Raw genomic sequence first — 15,888 nt, 5'->3', positions numbered from 1 at the left:
AAACGGCATTTGTTGCCGTTTTTGAATGAGAAAAACCATGTGTTTTTTATTAATTGTCTCAGCCACGCCAGATGGTGATAGATAAGTGCATTGATTACCCGTGTGATTAATCAAGGCAATATTTTGCGTTCTTTTTATTTTGCCTCGTTTCAGTATTCTTCGCATGGATCATTCTGGAAGTCTTACAAGGTAAAGGAGGTGGCGTCTGCGAAGAAAGATTTATTCTACAATTTAAGTCCCTTGTGGTGTAACGCATTTATTCAGCACATAAGATGTCGTCTTTAAGTGGAATTAACATTCTTCATCAAGGTAGATATATATGCATGACATTTTGCGATCTGAGAATTTGCCTGAGTCGGCTGGGTCAACTGTTAATCATGCCAGCCGACATATTGATATTGTAAAATTATGTAGCTACCTAGCTATAGCTAGCTAGATCAATTTACTATAAATAGTGCGACACACTGCCAAATATCCCCTCCCACAAAGATGCACAATTTAACACCAGCTTGCCGAAAAATGCCTGTTATTCTCGAATCCATGTTTGAATCATCAAATTTATTCTCGAATCCGGGTTAACATGCTTTAATTTTTTTGATCATTTTTAACAAAAATGACCAACAGATTAAAATTCAACACCAAAATTTATGGAAACATGCAAATTTTCAAATTTATACACTAAGTACAAGTGGTGCCGTAGATTAGTGGTAATAGCTCTCGTACTCTATGCGGGAGACTGGGGTTCAATTCCTCTTGACGGCGATTCAACATGGGCGAGTGAATGTTACCATAGCCCCGGGTTAACCTAAGCCATGTGAGGGAATTTGGGGAGATGGCACACTGTGTGGGCCGTTGGATGTTGCCGGGAGTTGTCTGGTAGACCGTGGGCCCTAATTGGGTCTGCGTAGCTCAAAATGAGCATTAAATACTCTAGGACTAAGTCATGGCCCCTCCTGGAAATAATAGACAGGGTATATCCCTGGATATTTGTGAGGCTAGCCATGTAAAATATGCACATCTATCAATCTATCCTCTATTAGGAGCCTTCGAAAAAATTTTGGGCCCTGTTAGCGGATTTTTTTTTCAAAATTTGATAATGTTAACCCAGATCCGAGAATAGAGAGGAAAATGAGTGAGATATTTTATACTATCAGTGAACTTATATAACCTAGGAAATTTTAAATACCATATCGTTATTAGGGCATTTTATAAGAGGTTGATGGTAATACATTTTTGCTACAGTTTTTTGCATGGTCATTTCATCATAAGTTTGGCTACTAATATAGGCTGTTGTATATAGTGTATTTGCATGTTTCCATAAGTTTTGATGCTGTATGTAAACATATAGGGCTTATACAAGCTTACCCACAAAACCTTACTGCAAACCAAGTTGCAGATCTCAAGCTATTGGTCATCAGCTAAAATTTAAGATCATTTGTGTCGCTTATACAAACACCAAAATTTAATGCAGGTAGACTACTAATTGGTGAAATATGTGACTAACCTGATAATCGTTGTAGCTCTGACTTGGGTTTAACACAACAATCATTAAAGGTACTGTCCGATTAAAAAACAATATCTTTTCTTTTGTTTTATTAAGTATCAAAAATAACGAAGATTGCACTCTTAAACAACAAAGATTTATCCAATACTTAGCACCATCGTTTGTTTGTTTTGATCTTGCTGCACTAGCCTACCATCTCCACGAACTTTCGAACGCAGCAAAAGGACTGGGTCAATTCATTATTCAGCACATTTTTGCTTGTGACGTAGTTACCTGGCTTCTTATTAGGCGAACCCCCCCCCCCCGACTTGCGCATCGAACGACTAAATGTTTATTTATAATTTTTTTCCTTTGTTTAAAAAAGTTCTTCATGAAGATAGCAATGAATGAAAATAATTCGCAGGTTCTAGGATTTCAATTCGAGCCGGAAAGAACAGCGAATGATGAGCTAGTTCCGACTTTTCAAGACGTAGACGAACATAATATTGGAAACCTTGTTGCTCCTACTCCTAAATGTGAGAGGATGCCCTCTGAAGTGTAGAATGTTTTTGCTGTCAGTCTTTTTCAGGAATATTTGAGTAGGTGTGCGATGATTCGCACGTGTAAATCAAGTAACGCGTGCGATGTAAAACGCACGTGCAAAGAATGTTACGCCTGGGATACGGGCTCCGAGGTTATTTTTGTTGCGCATTCATTTTGCGGTAGAAAAGTGGGGGACGTTTTAAATCGTGAACCGCAAAACGATGATCGAGCGTCTACTGGTATAGCGACTCTCTCAATCTTAACTTCCTTTTCTACATGTCCGAAATAGTATGCATGACTATACTGTCATTTTTATATTTATTGTTTATTTTTCACAAGCAAATAGGCAAAAATATGCTTTGTTTTCAAATTAAAAAAAATCTTTATCCACGTGGCTTAAATAAAACTTCAAAATTCATTCAAAAAGTTCAGCTACATTTTAATAAAATTTTTACAGAAAAAAATTTATACCGCCCGTGGGTTTCGGTTTTACAGGCATAAAGAAAAAATCCATTAAATTCGGACCTGCTATGGTTTCCAATTATTTTGTCAAATTAAGAAATTATCTACAATTAAATCCATGATAAAATGTCTATTCCGCCTGTAAGTGCAGTTTTGCAGACTTGCTTCATTCGTGCTCCGTCGGCGTTCACCTCCGCATTAGTTAAGAACCGCATGGCTGGATTTCTTGTGTAAGACCTGGTTACCAACGACGAAGAGGCCAGGCAAAAGAGATTTATGCCTACGTAGTTCTTTTAACTAAGTCAGGAGTCGGTGAATTAGCTAGGATGGTCAGGTTGGCTATGAATAGGCTTGCTCGTGGATTAAAAGGACCAGGACTATTCAATAACTTCTGAGATCTAAAAGTGTCCGACCAATACGGAAATCTATCGGACGTTTTGTCTGACGACTGTCCAAAAATTATTTCGAGGGCTGCCATCGCACGCTACAAAATGGATTTTATAGGTTGATTTTGAAAACTCAATATTTATTTTTCAGGCGTGCGATTAATCACACGCCTGAAACGATTTAGGCGTGTGCCAAGGCGTGCGCGTGCGATCACACGCCTCTCCTGAAAAAGACTGGACTTTATTAAATATTTTCAATTACATGGTGTAAAAGTTTCTACTCCTTCATGAGTAATTCTTAGATGCGAGTGTGATTGAGTAATATTGTAATATTTTTCAGATAAAAAATGTATTACGGAACACGAAGAATTCCGAGCGATGGTTTTATTGAAGAGTACGCTGTGAACATCTTTGGTGGCACTCCATGACAGAGAGTTTCGAACGACCACCTAGTTACCAGCCCCCACTCACCTCCTTAACATCCTTTTCTTTCCTCCGTTCAGATATTTCTCTGACTTTTGGTTTTTCCTTATACGGAAGATTTTTTTTTGGATCCTTGAGCAGCGAAAAAAAAATTTTATCCTGTTTTTTTCGACTGTTGTTAGTGCAATTCACAACAGCGCACCACGACATTATTCTGCCTCCCAACCTTACTGAATGTGCGATCTGAGTCTAATCTCTCTGTGGCGGGACATCTAGTGAAGAGGAAACTAATTTTTAATTATTGATTGGTTGTCTTAAGAGTAGCTGAAACAACTATGCAACCCTAAGGCTAAAGTCATATTGAACTTCAAGTTTTATTAGCGAAAGCTTCCTACTTAGGTTCGTACAGAATTAGCACAGTGTGTGTTTACCTTAAGGTCTAGACACATCTCTCGCCTTCGATTTTTTAATTCCATATGAATAATTCATAAAAAGCGGTCTTTCACAATTCAGGGGGTAAAATTACCAAAATTTTTAAACATATAATAAAATATCAGCCCTGGCCCACGTTTTATCTATTTTGGTCAGTTCGGCGCGCTCCAGGTAAATACGTCACACGCGACATATTATTTCAGCCTCGCTTTAGTGCCTATCATCCGCCATCCATATAAACAATCGAAGCGAGAGACCGCATGCTTTTTTGTAAACAAGAATGAGATGTTGTTCAGTTGGTTTTAGGAAAGAAAACAAATAATTATATAATTATTTTATAGAAATTAGTTCCAAATAAGAATTTTTTGTCAAAATTTTAGTTGATTTTTAATCGGACAGTACCTTTAAACACAACAGCAACGCAACGCTGTACCAATGCATCAGATCTGCACCAAACAGAACAAAAACCCCATCCAACACTATTGTAATTAGTTATACTGTCTAAACACGAACAGTAGGTTGTTCATATATGAGGATTGTGCATTTAAACTTTATCAATGCATAGGTATTATAAAGTTGATTGATTAACATGAATTTTTTTTGCCAAAATGACACTTGTTTGCTCATCCCAGGCCTCTTATTTTGTTTTCAATTTCCCAATAACTTTATATACACAATTTGGTATGCAATAAAATTGTATATGTTAATATTGAATATCATTATTAGTTGTTGTTTAACTTTCTGTAAATCTAATATACATTTTATATATTGTGTGTCTCACAAGTAATTACACAGTTTAACTGAAAATTTTAGATGAGAACATTGCTAGAACTTGCACTACGCTTGTTCCCTACAAAAAAACAGCCGCCCCTCTGTGGTGTACAAAGAAATTTTTTATTATTTTTACCTCAGTCAAATGTCACAAAACATTATTTAAACTTTGTTATTAATATACTCTATATAGAAATCTAGTTCACCAGATTTTGTTAAATTGTTTTTTAATATATATATATATAAAAGTGAAATTTAAACAAACCTGGAAATTTTATTTCAAAAAATTTAGGTGACCCTGTCAAGAAGTCGGTTTGTTAATTTGTTTAATCTTTCTGTATTTAGGAGCTGAGGAGGAGCGTTCAGAGACAGCTCGTATGTCATCCTTCGTTGGTGCCATAGCAATAGGCGATCTTGTGAAGACCACACTTGGTCCAAAAGGTATGGACAAGATTTTGGTGTCTATGCAAGAACATGGAAAAATCGAGGTGACAAATGATGGCGCAACCATCTTGAGGTCTGTGGGAGTTGACAATCCGGCAGCTAAAGTGCTGGTCGATATTTCTAAAGTGCAGGATGCGGAGGTAAAGGTTCTTAAATTAACAACGTAATTGACAGGAAAATATCAGGAGTTTTAGATTCAAATGTTATATCTATTTTTTTCGAATTATTGACAAGGATTGGTTCTTAAAAATTATCTACATTTTAGCTTAAGATACTAGCCGAAAATATGTAGATTGAAAGGGGAATGTCTGGAGTTTTTGTCATTAAAATAAGGTGCTAATACTGAGTGAACATACTACCGGTGATGTGTGAATTATATAATAAAGCCTACACATTAAAATGTTTCAAATTGACACATTCTTCTTTTCTGTGTTATTAGGATATCATTTGATACTCAATTAGTGCAAAGTTCCACTCGTCTGCTTTGTTTAGAAATTGGTGTATTAAAGCTTTGAACATGAGTAAAACAAGCTTTGTTTTGCGAACCATAATAAGCATTTTACCCGACGTTTATGAAAACGAGAGTATTTATGGAGATGCTGTATTTACAGGTTGGAGATGGAACCACCAGCGTTGCTGTTTTGGCTTCAGAACTCCTTCGCGAGGCTGAAAAGCTCATCGCTCAAAAGATCCATCCACAGACTATCATATACGGTTGGAGAAAAGCTAACAAGGCGGCTGCAAGTGCGTTAGAGGGTTTTGCGAAAGACAACAGCAGTAATCCTAATCAGTTTCGCGAAGATTTAATGAATATTGCGCGGACGACGTTGAGCTCAAAAATCTTAGTACAGCATCGAGAACATTTTGCAGAACTGGCCGTAAACGCCGTGTTGCGACTAAAAGGTAGCGGGAACCTCGATGCTATTCAGATTATCAAGAAACTTGGCGGCAGTTTAGACGACTCTTTCTTAGACGAAGGATTTTTACTTGATAAAAAAGTGGGGAATAATCAACCAAAGAGGATTGAAAACGCTACCATTTTAATTGCAAACACCGCTATGGACGCTGATAAAATTAAAGTATTCGGATCGCGAGTTCGCGTCGATTCGGTTGCGAAAGTAGCCGAGTTAGAACTTGCAGAAAAGGAGAAGATGAAGGATAAAGTGAACTTGATCTTAAATCACGGTATAACCTGTTTCATTAACCGGCAGTTGATTTACAACTATCCTGAACAATTATTCGCTGACGCTGGTGTTATGGCCATCGAACATGCTGATTTTGAAGGTGTTGAAAGATTAGCTCTAGTGACTGGAGGAGAAATCGTGTCTACGTTTCATAATCCTGAACTGGTGAAGTTAGGTAAATGTAAACTTATCGAGGAGGTCATCATTGGCGAAGATAAATTAATACACTTCTCCGGCGTTGATATGGGCGAAGCTTGCAGTGTTGTGTTAAGAGGTGCCACCCAACAAATTCTTGAAGAGGCTGAACGATCTCTTCACGATGCTTTGTGTGTTCTTCAGCAGACCGTTAAGGAAACACGCATTGTTTACGGAGGAGGGTGTTCGGAAATGTTAATGGCGAACGCAGTCAACAAACTCGCCCAAGAAACACCTGGTAAAGAGGCAATGGCCGTAGAGTCGTTTGCAGCAGCTCTCCGACAGCTGCCGACGATCATCGCCGACAATGCTGGTTACGATAGTTCCGAATTAATTTCTCAACTTCGCGCCGCTCATACCACTGGACAGTCGACAGCTGGCTTAGACATGAACAAAGGATTGATTGGCGATATGGCAGAGTTAGGTATAACTGAATCGTTCAAGGTGAAATACAGAGTGCTGACAGCTGCTGCAGAAGCTGCCGAAATGATCCTACGTGTAGACGATATCATCAAAGCTCCCCCAAGACCTCGCAGACAGGACCATGGACATTAATTGAGACGACTTTGTGACCCTCCTCCTTTTCGTTCATGTTATGCGAATTTTGCCGTCGACTTGACACCCTCTTCGTAATTTAAACAGACAGTTAAATGAACGTTTTAAATTGTAAAATCTATTGCAACGAATAATTTTCCGTTAGCTGTTCAAGCATTAATTTTTGTTTTCTTTTCATTTTGTTGTTGTTTACTGATAATGCCAGCTAGTATTCAGTAAACAAACTTTCCTAATGTTTTCTGACTGCTCCTCTGGCTAGATCTCTTCTGTTTTTCCACAATGAAAGTTGACAGCTTCTGATTATAGTATCTATCGATATAGCTCATATACATGTTTTTCATTTATTACCGCATTACCGCATAATTAGGCGTGACTTTTTTTCGCATAATCATATTTCAGGCGAATTTGAATTTTTACTTGTTTATGCTGCGCGCTAAACATAACGACATGCTTGATCATTCCAGTCGAAGTTTGATGTTCTAACACTTGCTTTTATTTTTCCAGATAGAACAAAAACAAAATGTCAGAAAAAACCACACATGTATCCTGTGGACGAGACTTCTCGTATGTTCCTGACATCCGAGATTGTTTGCAATTGGCGTCCGGGTCTGGTTATGACTTCATCGCCGTGCCAATAGCACATCCACGATATAAACGTGAATTGGGATCAACTGATGGTCCTAAGCGACCGGGAGCGTTCACCCGAACAGACTTGTTGTTGCCCGGTTCGGATTGGAGCAGCTTAGTGGTTGGTAAAATATCTCCTTGGATTAACGTAGATTCTAGATGCGAGGTTGCTCGCAAGAACTCCATACTGGCAATCAAGCAAGAATTAGCCTTTTCCATACATCTCAGTTTACCGGCTGCTATGATCAAATTGAAAAGCCCGAACAACATGCAACTAAGCCAAATCGTTAATCATACTTTACGTAATTCGACCATCCAGCAAATATGGGTTAATGTGCCACTAAAGTCGCCGTATGACGTGTGCGATAATGAGTTGATAAATAAGAACTCAAATTTGGCGGACTTACAACCCAAAGATCAGCGAGCTACTGATCCTTGGGAATGGTGGAACGAGATGCGCTGTCTTTGTAATAACCATCGAAAGCTCAATCCCGTGTTAGAACTTAACAGTAAAGTAGTGAATTATGATAACGTCATAAAACGATGGTTAGGTGAACCACTGAAAGCAGTGGTTATTCCAACGAATATGTTTCTCACAAATAAGAAAGGTTATCCTGTACTCCCTAAAGAAACGCAGTTAGTTTTTCAAAAATTTTCCAAAATGAATGTACAATTCATCGTTTCTGGGGCCGTTTTACACAAGAACATCATGTACTATTATCATTATTTAAATCACCTCTACGCCACGCAGGGTTACGATTCCGTTGAAAAGTTCGCAAAAGGTTATGAAGATTATCTTCAAACTCCGCTTCAACCACTAAGTGAAAATCTGGAGTCTCAAACGTACGAGATATTTGAAAAGGATCCTGTGAAATATGCTGAGTACCAAAATGCTGTTTATAAAGCATTATTAGACCGTGTTCCAGACGAGAAAGCTGATGAAGTTATCACGGTTATCATGGTTGTCGGTGCAGGTAGAGGTCCTCTTGTGCGAGCCTCGCTTAAAGCTGCAAAGGAGGCTCAACGAAAAGTAAAAATGTACGCTGTGGAGAAGAATCCTAACGCAATCGTTACTTTGGAAACGTTAAACGAGGAGGAATGGAAAGGTGCTGTCACTGTTGTGTCGTGTGACATGCGTCTGTACGAGGCGCCGGAAAAAGCCGACATTCTTGTTAGTGAACTCCTGGGTTCATTTAGCGATAACGAACTGTCACCGGAATGTTTAGATGGTGCTCAAAAGTTTTTAAAAGAGGGCGGGATTAGCATTCCTTGTAAATACACGTCATACGCCACTCCTCTGTCGTCACCAAAGCTACACGGAGAAGTAGCAGCGTGTCGAGAAGTAGGTAAATTGCCAGAAGCGCACTTCGAATGTCCGTACGTTGTTCGACTACAAAACGTGAATTACTTGGACGAGCCAAAAGATGTGTTTACTTTCGTTCATCCCAACTATGAAGAGCCGATTAATAACGAACGTTACGTCAAACTCGAGTTTAACGTTGACAAAGCTTCCATGATACACGGCGTGGCCGGCTTCTTCGATATGGTTTTGTATAAGGACGTTACCCTAAGTATACTCCCGAACACCCATTCGCCTGGTATGTTCAGTTGGTTTCCAGCCTTCTTTCCCATCGAAAATCCGATATATTGCCCAGCCGGTGGGAAAGTGTGTTTACATTTTTGGCGAAAAGTTGCGAAGACGAAAGTTTGGTATGAATGGTGCTTCACATCGCCGCAAGCAACTGCTATACACAATCCAGGTGGACGATCATACTGGATCGGACTTTCCGCGTGAGGAAAGAAAAAAGATAAAAGCTGATTTATGAAGAAAAATCTCTGTTTTACAAATGATCTATATTTTTTATAATGTAAAATATGCATGATCAAAAAATATATTTTGACTGACAACAAGCCGTGTTATGTCGTTATGTTCTTCAAAGTGTTGGTGAATGTGTTGGCTGATTAAAACATAACACTATGTCTTGCTACACAGTCCACGTTAATGATACATTTCGCTTCACCTTAGGAAATTACGCCTTTCTCTTTGAAATTATTGTTTTTGTTGTTGTTTATTTACATTCTTAAAAGTTGTTGAAGTGAATTTGCTTTTTCATCTAGTCTAAAATCAGATCTCGCCTTTCTGTATTGGTAAACACGTTTCCATAGAGAAAAAAAATTCGTATTTGCTTTTACATTTCGAATCTGACACTAACTATAAACTAGCCGTAGGGTATAGCAAATGGATAAAATAGTGTGATTGGTCATACCTTGACACTACGCATAGTATCGCAAATAGAAGAAATATAACGTGTTTGGTCATGTATTGAATCTACGTAACAAGATGCCGTCTGTAAAGGACAAGGTGAGCTCATTTAACAGCAGTTTTCATCTGAGTTTTTATAGGTAGAAAAAAAATTATTTGTTAGCCTGCTTGCTATGTCGCTTTAGAGCAGGGAATTCTGGAAAGAGTTCGGCCCATTATCCATGCAAGTAAAACATCGTAACTTCAGCAATGTTTACTACTATTCCTGGCTTGAACAAGACGTCAAACTTCACGACGCCGACGTTTTCGATACTCTATCGCATGTAACTAATTGAAAACACGGAAAAGATTCTACAGGAAGGCTTGAAGTTGCAAAAAGTTGACGATTACTCGTGCGTAAATAAATGCAACGGCGACAGAGGCTTCCACCATCCGCTGCAGAATGTTTTGTTCCTTTGGGTTGGCGCCGACAAACTGCAAAACTTCAATGTGACGCGTTATGGCAACGTGCGTTTCTCAATGAAGCATTTAGAATTCTTGCAAGACATGCGTTTCTACTACGTCGAATTTCTTGATTACGTTTCGAAGTCGGCTGTTCGTATAATGGTAACAAAAAGGAATTACGACGACGTGTTTCGCCGTTTCGATCCTTTCGACCAAGGACAGGAGGGCAAAGTGCCTTGCCTCTACCAAAATGGCGAATGGATTAAATATTTAACGTTTTCAAACTCAAGAGAAAAAAACATATTGCTGGATGTTGAGTTCGTGCTGGATTCTCTACCTAGCCAAGATCTTCTATACTGTTCTTTTGTTAATTGTACCGACCCAAGAAAAATGATCACCCCGGATGGTAGGTCGTTAGGTTCAATTTCCGTATACAATAAAGAAACGGATATAGCGACTTATCACAGCTATCAAGGATTTCATCAATTTGTTTACCCCAGGCTGGAACAAATTGGATTGCTTATCTCGATTGTTTAGAACATTTCTTGTCAGGATAGTTACATTTGTCTGAATGGCCGAGAAACGAATGCTCTTCCTCCTTCTGAAAACCTCGATGTATGGAAAGCTGATCGAGTCCTCAGCGGCATCAGATTTTGCGTGGCTTTCGATGTGAGTCGGGTAAACGAGCAAGATCATTTTTCTGTACATATGTTAGATGTTTTATTTAACGAGTCAGATTCGCTTCCGAACGGTCATTGCATGTTAAATGCGATTTGCAAGGGTATAAGGAACATGAAAACTGAAAGATCCTTAAAGAATGTGTTACATACATTTTTTCAGTATTTCTTATCAAAACAAGCTAAATTCAAAGTGAAACGAGTATTAGTTAATCTTTTTTGCAGCATATAATTGCAACTTTTTGGACTTTTGTTGGAAAAGTGGTAAAAACTAAATCCGAAGTGCGCGATTATTTTTTTAATAAGACCAGATTTTACCGTTAGTGTTAATATTTTTTGTGTATATGAAGCTAAGATGTTTTTCGTCACCTGAAGCATCCTAAGGGTCGGGGGGTGTAAGCGTGAAGGGGCGAAATTCTACTATATTTGTAATATTATTTTGTGTTAACTGAGGAGGTCGCACTATGGTTTTGGCCTGCTTATAGTGAAATGTTTCGATTTAACCTATCTGGTCTGGCTCCAAATTACAAGTACTCCAAATTTTAGCACTACAGTAAAAACTGCATCAAAAAGACAAAACATATTTTAAAGTAGACCTGTTTCTTATTGACTCCTCCTTTCTGGTCAAGCCAGTTTCCAGTCAGCTGGGGGACATTTTACTAACTACGAGATTTTCGTTGTTTTAAGCATTTTTTTCTGGACGTTTTGTGTTACGTTATATTTTAGCTCTTTCGCAATGTTGTTTGTGGTAAATTCCTCCCATCAAATAACGCAGAGGGTTGCAATTTTATTGGAAAATCAGCAAGAGGGTGGGTAAAGAGTCTGACGAGGGTATACTTTTAATGTAGAAAGCAGAATTTTGTCGGTACAAATTTAGCATTTCACAATTTAGATTTTTAACTAAGTTGTGAAATTCTTGTTTACGAATCGGGTTGGTTATAACGTTTGTTGACAGGTTAAAAGTTAATAGTGTAAAATTTGTTAGGTAACTCTGTTAACAAGTATTTTTTTTATCTTCAATTTTGTGTTCGTAATTGAATTAACATCATAGTAAAAGAGGGTTGAAACGGATCTTTATGCAGTGTTTTATTTAGTATTTTTGATATTTAGCTCTTGCGAATTTAAGGCATTTCGGCAACGTTAAACTCGAGAACAATTCGTTAGTTTTTGTGAATTGTGAAAGTTAGCCCAGCACTTTTAATTAAAATAAGCGTCTATGAAAAAACAAAGATCAAGGAACGCCTTAGTTTGGTCAATTTTGCGAGTTTTATGCCTGACTAAAGTATAAAGTGTTACTAGGGTTTTTGAAGACTTTTTTTGTCTATTTATAACGTATTGTTTTACTTTTATAAAGTTTATACTTTGTTTTACTTTTCTGTATTTTCTGCTTTCTACTTTTTTTAGTGGTTCCATTTATTAAAACGTTATTATATGTATATATGTTCAACGTTATTATATATTTTTTGAAGAATATATTTTCTGTTTTTGTTATTATTTCATATTTTTAACATCCCGTATTCATCAAAACACTTTAAAGCCGAATTTTCACCAATTTATGAATGGATTGGATTGGAACAGCCACTATTTGTTTAACCCTTTCACTCCCAGCTATTTTTCCCCTATATTCCCAGAGCATTTTCTTTGGAATTCAACCTTACTAACTTAAATATTAATATCTGCAAAAAAAATAAAAGGAATCATCATGAAATTTTCACCTATTTGTTGTTATATAATTTGGAACAAAACTTTCAAAAAAAAAATTAAAATTAAAATTTGTGACGTCACAATCTATAAATAGATCCTTAATTCGTTATTGAACAATAACAAATAATTGTTTAGAAATGGTAAAAACCAAATTAATTTTTTTTGCAACACATAAATCAGTTAGATATAGTTGAGAAAATCTATAAGGTAACATAAAATATAAACAAGAAAAATTATTTAAAAAAATCTTTTCCATGATGGCGGTAAACGTTTACGATACCTGAAAAGGATAATTTTTTGTATAAGGCGATTTCTGCCTGAATTCTTAGCAAAAAGAGCAAATAAAACAAAAGAAAACATCTAAAGTGAGTAAATATGAAATACTACTGAATAGAACCAAAAAAAGAGAAATATTTACATCATAAACGGTACTGATGACGTCATAACTTTTAGATTATACGATATAATAGCTTAAGATTTGTATTTTATTCTTACGGAAAACTAAAATTCTTCAACGACAAAATAAAAATTAAAAAAAAAAGTCCATAAAGGTGACAAAATGTACGCGTATTGTTTCTACATAATATTAGTAAGAACTTCCCTTTATTCACCAAAATGCTTTTGAGTATGATAGATCTCAAAGCATTTGTCAGAGTGACGTCCTGGCTGTGATGGACACTTTTCACAAATATAGACAGTCTTCAGCGGACAGCCTTTATCGCTGCGCATATTTTTCTCATAACAAACACGGCAATTTTTGGACGGCCTCTTGTCTTTTGCATCTTCGTCTGCAACTCGTACTGATGGAAAATGTATACCAGTAAGTCTCTCTCTACCATCATCAGGGACATAGTTCTGTGGTAGCTCATTCTGCTTGGCTAAACTTGCAATAACATCCTGTAGGAATTCCAAGAAGGTCTTTTTTTCGTTCCCGGTACGAAACTGAAAAAGTTTGTGGGAAATCAATACTGCTTGTATAATCAATCTGAAAGCAACCTTTCTGTACCACTTGTAGTGTTTTCTGAGAACATCTATGTTATGCAGCTGCTGATCGACCATGTCAACACCTCCCATGTGGCTGTTGTACGATTTTATCATAGTGGGTTTGCGGATCGCTACACCATCTTTGTTTGCTTGACCAGTTTCTGAAATTATGGCTGAATGACATGTTGATAGCAAAAAAACAATTTTTGGTTTGTTACCAGATTTGTCCTTTGCAGCTCTGTATTTTGAAACAACTATTTTGTTGTTGTTAGTTCATCATCATCATCATCATCCTCGGCTTAACGTCCGCTTTCCATGCTAGCATGGGTTGGACGGGGTATATTAATGACCCTCTCCCAATCTGATCTAGACTGTGTTAGATCTAAACTCAACTTCCTCTGTATCAAGTCTGTCCTTATAACCTCCTGCCAAGTCTTTCTCGGTCTTCCTCTGGGCTTTGCCCCAGGAACTATCAAGTCTCTACACTTGGTTGATCTGTAAAAAGATGCTTCTCCTTTTTCCAACGCGACATCGACGATATCCTTGCAGAAATGTTTACGATTACTCCTAACTGTTCCGCAAAGATGGGTGCCATGCTTTAAAAAGTATTCCGCGAGACTCGGACTGGTGTAGAAGTTATCAGTAAATAAGATGTGATATTTTTAAAGCTACGAGACGATCAATGATGCAGGAATACGTTCAGTCGTTGGCATCCCTTCATTGCCATCGTCATCATAGAACATACCTTTTCCACAGTACACTAAAAAATCGAGAGTTATTCCACTGGAGGTATAAAGTTCATAAAATTTGATTCCTAACCTTGCTCGTTTAGTCCGGATGTACTGTTAGAACTTCAAACGACCTTTGAAAAGTACGAGAGACTCATCAACACTCAAGTTCTGTCCTGGGTAGTAAACAGCATAACATCGTTCACGCAGAAGGCCACAAAGAAGGGATGCAAGGATAAAAAAACTGGAAAGGAGGTAATTAATATCAGTCAATGGGCAACGTCGCCAAGGCGTCGCGAAAGATCGGATCACACTTTTGGCACTATAGGTGGTGGACTACCATACTGTGAAAAATATAAGCAATATATAAGCAATCCACTAACGATTGAACAACTATATGATTACAGTTTCAAATTTAACATTTTAAAATGGTGTCGCAAATTGTGATGGTTTAAGTGCCACGAAATTATTAATGTTCGCCCCCTTGTTTTTGTCCCGCCAACAAAATAATTACGTACGTTATAAAATTATGTTTGTAAAGAAATGTTTTATTGTGTATTTAATACATCTCTATCCTGCTAGAACTAACACAACCTCTACGTACGCGTTCCATTATTTTTTTAAAACTTTATCTTTTAATTCTGTTTTACTATTCTATGTGTTTTTACTTTTGGGCTTGAACCTTTTTCAAAACGATCCTTCATGCTAGTTCTTTCGCCGAAATGCTCTTAATAAATTCCACTTTGATGCTCTCTCCCTTTTTCTATAATTTCTTCCAATGAAACCCCTTATCTAATAGTTGCCCCTCCAATACAAAGAGCCATACGAAGGAAAATTTGTTAATAAGCCTGCACGATTTATTTTCCTGTGGATTTATTTTTTGCGACTCTTTTATTTTAATATTCCGCGCGTATTTAATTTCGCAATTGGCTGCCGGTGGATTTCTTTTCGCGAATCTTTCTTTTACCAATGTTTGATTTATTATTTTTATGGTTTATTTTTAAGCTAGTAGTATGTGAGTCACGGAAAATATATAACAGCTATATACTAAAAATAAACCGTGGGTCCATATTATCTTTTGTTTATTGTTTGTTTGCTAAATTCTTAATTGGTCCCTTATCGGCGCTGCGCTTCTTGGTGTCCGATATGCAAAAAAGAGACAGCAGGTCCTTGGATCGAGATTGCGCCCTTGAATTTAAGAAAAAAAATACACTAGATTTTAAACCTCGTTCCCAGGCCTATTTTACTTTTTCTGACAATCTCGGACGGCGAGGCGCCGTGTCGGATATCAAAAGCGAAAAATTGCTCTGGGAACGAGGTTCCTAGATTTTCAGCCCTTACAAAAAATATTTTTTACCGATTATTATGGAACGCCAAGGCTGCCTTATTCGATGATTTCATTCGGTCATAAAACACTATTTGTCGCTAATTGTATTCGATTTTGTTAAAATTCATTCGATTTTGTAAAAATTCATTCGATTATGCGCTAAATTCATTCGATTATGCGCTAAGTTCATTCGATTATGCGCTGAATTCATTCGATTATGCGATGAATTCATTCGATTATGCGATGAATTCATTCG

At 37.3% G+C, this 15,888-nt stretch overlaps 2 protein-coding genes across 2 annotated transcripts; both read left to right on the top strand.

Annotated features, from left to right (window-relative positions):
• Positions 1–148: 148 nt before the first annotated feature.
• Positions 149–7,034, top strand: LOC130623702 (T-complex protein 1 subunit beta-like). The gene is made up of 3 exons (XM_057439214.1): positions 149–309; positions 4,846–5,084; positions 5,556–7,034. The coding sequence occupies exons 1-3, from the start codon at positions 273–275 to the stop codon at positions 6,876–6,878; spliced, it is 1,599 nt and encodes a 532-aa protein (XP_057295197.1). The 5' UTR covers positions 149–272; the 3' UTR covers positions 6,879–7,034.
• A 143-nt stretch (positions 7,035–7,177) lies between these two features.
• On the top strand, positions 7,178–9,416 carry LOC130623701 (protein arginine N-methyltransferase 5-like). Its single transcript, XM_057439213.1, has one exon. It carries the CDS (start codon positions 7,399–7,401, stop codon positions 9,298–9,300), a length of 1,902 nt encoding a protein of 633 aa, XP_057295196.1. The 5' UTR covers positions 7,178–7,398; the 3' UTR covers positions 9,301–9,416.
• Positions 9,417–15,888: the final 6,472 nt, after the last annotated feature.

Source organism: Hydractinia symbiolongicarpus, chromosome 13 (genome assembly GCF_029227915.1).
Source record: "Hydractinia symbiolongicarpus strain clone_291-10 chromosome 13, HSymV2.1, whole genome shotgun sequence".
NCBI lineage: Eukaryota > Metazoa > Cnidaria > Hydrozoa > Anthoathecata > Hydractiniidae > Hydractinia > Hydractinia symbiolongicarpus.
Note: the sequence above shows the minus strand (reverse complement) of the source record. Positions and strands in the feature narration are given on the sequence as shown.